Below are 6,184 nucleotides of genomic sequence, written 5' to 3' on the forward strand. Positions count from 1 at the left end.
TATTGTAGTTGTAAGAAAGCTTGACAGAGATCTTGTAGGTGTTTGTCTCTGTCTGAGGGGTTGGAGCAAATGCGGTTGTATCGCAGAGCTTGGCTGTAGACGATGGATCGTGTGGTGTGGTCAGGGTGAAAGCTGGAGGCATGCAGGTAGGAATAGCGGTCAGTAGGTTTCCGGTATAGGGTGGTGTTTATGTGACCATTGTTTATTAGCACTGTAGTGTCCAGGAAGTGGATCTCTTGTGTGGACTGGACCAGGCTGAGGTTGGTGGTGGGATGGAAATTGTTGAAATCATGGTGGAATTCCTCAAGGGCTTCTTTTCCATGGGTCCAGATGATGAAGATGAAGACTTTGGGGAGATTCTTTCCCCTCACTACTCTCTTTGAACCACTCAGGGTGGTGCTGAGGAGGTAGAGACTGGCTGCAAAGCTGTTGCTGGGGATTCTCCTGGTATGGGGGAAGTCACCAGTAGATACACAGATGGAGTGCCTGGCTCCTCTTTTATCTTCTCTTGACCCCATGCAGGAGGAGAAGTAGGCAGACTGGAATTAGTAACTAGCTCTGTGACACTGCCCCTGCTTCACCATGCAGAATCTCAGCAAACCAGAGAATCTGGACCTTTATTTGGAAAATGCATATCAGGCAGATGTGCTTGTGTACAACTACAATGAACCCTGTTATTCCCATCCATCTGTCCTTGCTTCTGGCTATTAGAAACCATGAGCTATGACTTGTCTACAGATGCATGTTTTGTCTAATAGTCCAGGGCTGGTTTTCTAAGACAAAGGAGAAATATAGAAAATACTACAGCAAGTAACAGAAAAAAGAAAGAAAATAAAAATGACTGGACTGCTTTTCACAGTTCATTCATATCCCATTCGCTCATACCACATAAAGCAAAGAAACCCAGAACAGCAAAGTGACCTGAATCCCTAAGGGAAAATAAATAACTAGAGATGGAACACCCTGTCACAAGAAATATAAAACTCACTGGCCAGTTACTGCAGACTATAGATTACAGGTATATCAGTAACAGGTAAACATAAAGAGTATATTTTTAGCCACACTGTCCATAACTGTGCACCTTTTATCACTAGTTTACATTGTAAAGATAAATGTTTAATTAAATGACATAAGTAAAATAAGTTAAATGGCCCACTGGTATTTGAAATGTGGTCAGTTGACTCAGACTAGTTCCTATGAATAAATATCCACATCCCAAAAAACACCATCTCAGCGAGCACCAGTTGGCACCATTGTCGGTAGTCTCAGCAGAGAGGCCAAGAACTGCTAGGTATTGAAAATAAACTGTCCTCTCAGTTCAAGAGTTGTTCTTTAAAAATTCAGCTTGAGGCATATCGCTGGACTGTGTGGAGAAGCTTGCAATGGCATAGCCTTTACCACACCTCTTCCATAGGTGAACAGAGTACACTGATTGTGTCAATACAATAGTTTCCCTCTAAATCTGCTTAAGTGAAATATTTAAAAAATATATAAAATATAGAAGAAGTGACAGTTTAGCCTGGACGAATGTGCTACGTTTTCATTCTTTGCCTATGGCAAAAAGTGAAAAAATATTCACATGATCATTAATGTAATAGAGGTAGAGCATTTTGGAACGGGTATTAATTATGTTCAACTGTCATTTTAATGACAGAGATATGGAACTATTTCCATGATGTGCTGCTTCTGAAGTATGCTGCGGAGAGGAATGGACTGAATGTGATCAGCGGACCAGTGTTTGATTACAATTATGATGGCCATTTTGATGCTCTTCATGAAATTACACAGTAAGTACAAAAAGGTAACAGAGAAAGGTCACACTCTGGCTTATTTCAGATATATTTGCTGTTATGGTTTCCATTTTCCAACCATATTTCATTCCATTCCAGCCATATTCGTTCAGGCTGAATGACTTCTGTTATAGGTTAAGAGAAACAAGAAAGATCAAAAGTAAAGTATCCATGAGAGGAGCACAGAGTATATCCTCTCATATAATGCTTACTCACAAAATGGCAAAATCCTTGGGAACTTAATATTGCAATACAGAGAAAATCGTCATAACAATTACATACCTAGAGACAGACACTATACACACATATCAGATAAACAGTGTGCTAACCACATGCTGTTGCAGGTGCATGGGATATAAGATGGCAACCCTGATCTGGTTCCCATGGAAACGCAGGGGGAGCCCACTTTTTGGGGGGGCCTCTGCAACATTGGGACATAAAAATGGCCATACTGGGTCAGAACAATCACCCATCTAGCTCAGTATCCTGTCTCTGACAATGCCCAATGTGAGATGCTTCAGAGGGAATGAATAGAACAGGGCAATTCTGAGTGATCCATCCCATGTCATCCAGTCCCAGCTTCCAGCAATTGGATGTTTAGGGACATCCAGAGCATGGGGTTGTGTCCCTGACCTTCTTGGCTAATAGGTTGTAGAACTGATGTCATTGGAGATGCTGTATTCAAAGCTAGACTTAATACCACATCTAACAAGGATGTCTTGGGAATAGTGAAATCAGTTCTGTCATGATGCAGGAGGGTGGACTAGATGACAGGCTGGAGATTCCTCCTAACTAATATGCTGTAATACCCAGACAACCACATAACACTGTCTACAATTTTTCACAAACATGTTTCATTCTGCATGTTAAATCATGCTATGTATAAAGTGCCTGTCAGTGGGAAGTGAGGGTATACAGCACATCCAGGAGTCACTCAGCACCTCAAAGAATTAGGCCCTACTACATAGGGATGACTATCATTTTTAATTTTGGGGAAATTTTTAATTTGTGAATCCTAAAAGGATTTAGCTTTCTACAACAGGTTACCAGGTGTCATTTTCTTCATGGCAGTTCAGGTTAGGCACTGTCAACCCACCCTGCCACACTAATTTTCTCTTTAATTTTTGCAAATTAAACTTCATTATATTCTAAATTGTTAACAGAATGAAATGCAAATATGGGGCTCAATCCTGCAAGGTGCAGTGCATTTTGGTTTTGATCCAGCAAAGGACTTCAGCACATGCTTAAGTTTAAGCATGTGAGTAGTCCGTTTGATTTCAGTGGGACAATCACATGCTTAAAATGCTTTTAGAGCGTCTCACCTTGCTGGAGTATTCAGTCAAACATATATATATATATATATATATATATGGAGAATACTGGAGTATTCAGTCAAACATATATATATATATATGGCTGTTTTCAAGTTTTTTTAAAAAGGTTAAATTCTGCATTGAGTGTATATATACATACCATACAATCCCATTCACTTCAGTTCTTGTACAGTATATTATCTTTTATGCCAGGGGTGGGCAAACTACAGCCCAGGGGCTGCATCTGGCCCTTCAGACATTTTAATCCAGCCCTCGAGCTCCTGCCAGGGAGAGGGGCCCAGGGCTTGCCCCGCTTCAGCCGGGGAGCGGGGTTGGGGGCTTACCCTGCTCCGTGCGTGCCATGCCTCCACGCGGCTCTCAGAAGCAACAGCATGTCTCCCCCCAAGCTCCTATGCATGGGGGCAGCCAGGAGGCTGGGAACCACGGCCAATGGGAGCTGCAGGGGTGACGCCTGCGGACAGGGCAGCGCACAGAGCTTCCTGGCTGTGCTGCTGCTTAGGAGCTGAAGGGAGGACATGCTGTTGCTTCCAGGAGTTGCTTGAGGTAAGTTCCGCCAGGAGCCTGCACCCATGACCCCCTCCCACACCCCAACCCCCTCCCCCAGCTCCGATCCCCCTCCCACCCTCCAAACCCCTTGGTCCCAGCCCAGAGTACCCTCCTGCACCCCCAACCCCTCATCCCAGCCGCACCCCATGCCCACACCCCCAGCCAGAGCCTTCAGCCCCCCCACACCCAACTCTCTGCCTCAGCCCAGAGTTTCCTCCCTCACACTGAACTCCTCATTTCTGGCCCCACTCCATAGCCCGCACCCCCAATCGGAGCCCTCACTCCCTCCCACACCTCAACCCCCAATTTCATTAGCATTCATGGCCCGCCATACAATTTCCATACCCAGATGTGGCCCTCAGGCCAAAAAGTCTGTCCATCCCGTTTTATGCCCTTGATGATCAAACTTACCCCTTAATTAACGTTCTTTTATAGGCATATAAACAACACACAAATCCCTGTCCCGACCCACTACTTTGTGGTGCTGACCAGCTGTAAGAACCAGTCCAATACGCCACTGAACTGTGTGGGCTCCTTGGATGTTTTGTCTTTTATCATTCCTCATCGACCTGACAACAGTGAAAGCTGTGCTGTAAGTATGGTTTTGTGCATGTCTCTGCACAGTGTGTGTGCATGAGCTGTGATTTCTACAGAATTGCTTCTGGGGGAAGTCTTTAGATTCCTGTGTATTTAACTCAGTCATTCTTGATTTAATCAAAAAACAGTCAAGAGTGAAGGCTGGAACTAGTGGCAGCTTGTGAGGGGCTTGTTCATGTTGTCAAGTGAGTGGTAGCAGCTGTAAATTGCAAAGATTGTTGGGCGGGTGAGAAGCTGGGGCAGCAGGGTGTGGAGCAGGTAAGGCAGACAGAAGAGAGTGAGACAGCTAAGTAGAAAAGCAGCTAGCCAGCCATGCAGGAAGAAAGGAAGGATCCTGTGGGTCTGATGGACTCAGAGCAGCTATCATTCAGCAGTTGGCAGTGGGGAGTATGTAGCAGGGCTGGGAAGAGCTACAGATTAGAGGTGACTTAGATCAGCTCTCTCTCTATGTATAGGGTGGGATCACTGCAGCTTTCTGAAGAATAAAACTTGTTCTTTGACCATTTTAATGGTGTAATAGCATTAGCAGGCTTACTCCCTCCAGCATAGCTAAGGAAAATATTACTCCTTATTTGTCTTTGGCTGACATCAGATAGTGTACTTTTACATGAATGCTTCTTCTGAGATTTAAATTAATAACCAATAACCTTGATGTTTAGAGATACACTACCAATACATAGTAAATAGGAGATGATCATGGAAAAATAAGTTACCATCCTTTTATGAAAAAAACTCTATAGTAATAGTACAAACATTATAGTGTTTTGGACCATTACTCTTTATATTTTAGTTTTCTTTGATTTTTTTGAGGGGGGGCAGTACTTAATGTAGACAGTAGATAAGACTATACTGATTTGTAAGTGCAAGTGGAAATGTGATTCCACCATATTTTATAGTTCAATGGCCATCGAAACGTCAAGAAACCATTTATCAGCAGCATTTTGCTTCTTTGTCACTTCTGTTTGCTTACAATCCTCTCCCAAAATACAGGTTATTCCTCAAAAGATGGATCTGGGGTACTGGAGTTATACTATACATTCTATTCTCACACTCCACTGTTCAGCCAAAATAATCAATTAAGTAGAGTGTAACTAATTGGAAACAGCAATATCTGTTCAGTAGAGTAAATTGATATCAGGAAGGAGAGAAAACATTCATTTGACCCTATTCAAACCAGACACCCAAATGCAAGACTACAGAGATTTTCAGGAAGAGTGGAAAGAGCTTTTTCAAGTGAAGGACCTTATGCCGTACAAGGCTATTCTGTTGTTTGGTAACATGTGAAGGAATAACCAGTGTTTGAACTTTGCTCGTTTTGCTTTGGCAGGATGGGAAACCGGCGTCCCAGTGGGTTGAAGAAAGAGTTTGGGCTCATGCAGCACATATTCGAGATGTGGAACTTGTAACTGGGCTTGACTTTTACCAGGACAGAGATCAGCCTCTCTCTGAAATTTTACAGCTGAAGACGTTTTTGCCAACATTTGAGACTATCATTAACTGAGCATGTGTCAGTAACTTGGACAAATAAATCTAAGTAAATCAATGTTTCTTTCAAAGAAAAAGCTACCACAGCTCTTCAGTTGATCAAGAAAACAAACGTTGTAATAAAAGAAACATAATTTTATTTACTTTTTCTCAAATTTTCAGTCTTTTGTCATTTATTTAGTGTGGCATTGAAAGGGGTAGTTTTAATTTGTTGACTGCCAGGTAATTTTATTTTAAAAATTACTACAAATATTTAGTCTAGAGAAACAAGAGCTGGTAGGCCAGCTCCTTCTAGTTGTTTTTTTTTACTGCCAACTCTGGGATGTGGTTCTCACTATTTAGTCACAGTGGTTCTTTTACATACCTTACAGGACACCAGGATCAAGACCAAGCAAAATAATCATAGTTATTAACCAGGGCTATATTTTTTTA

At 42.5% G+C, this 6,184-nt stretch overlaps 1 protein-coding gene across 4 annotated transcripts in view; it reads left to right on the forward strand.

Moving 5' to 3' along the window:
- The window catches only part of ENPP3 (ectonucleotide pyrophosphatase/phosphodiesterase 3), an 86,054-nt gene extending 80,147 nt beyond the window's left edge, over nt 1-5,907 (forward strand). For all 4 annotated transcript variants that reach the window (XM_073337330.1, XM_073337331.1, XM_073337332.1 and 1 more), the window contains exons 23-25: nt 1,655-1,787; nt 4,106-4,262; nt 5,595-5,907. In XM_073337330.1, the coding sequence (XP_073193431.1) occupies nt 1,655-1,787; nt 4,106-4,262; nt 5,595-5,768 (464 nt within the window). In that variant the 3' untranslated portion in view covers nt 5,769-5,907. The remainder of the gene's footprint in view (nt 1-1,654; nt 1,788-4,105; nt 4,263-5,594) is intronic.
- Nucleotides 5,908-6,184: the final 277 nt, after the last annotated feature.

Source organism: Lepidochelys kempii, chromosome 3, assembly GCF_965140265.1.
Source record: "Lepidochelys kempii isolate rLepKem1 chromosome 3, rLepKem1.hap2, whole genome shotgun sequence".
In the NCBI taxonomy this organism is placed as follows: Eukaryota; Metazoa; Chordata; order Testudines; family Cheloniidae; genus Lepidochelys; species Lepidochelys kempii.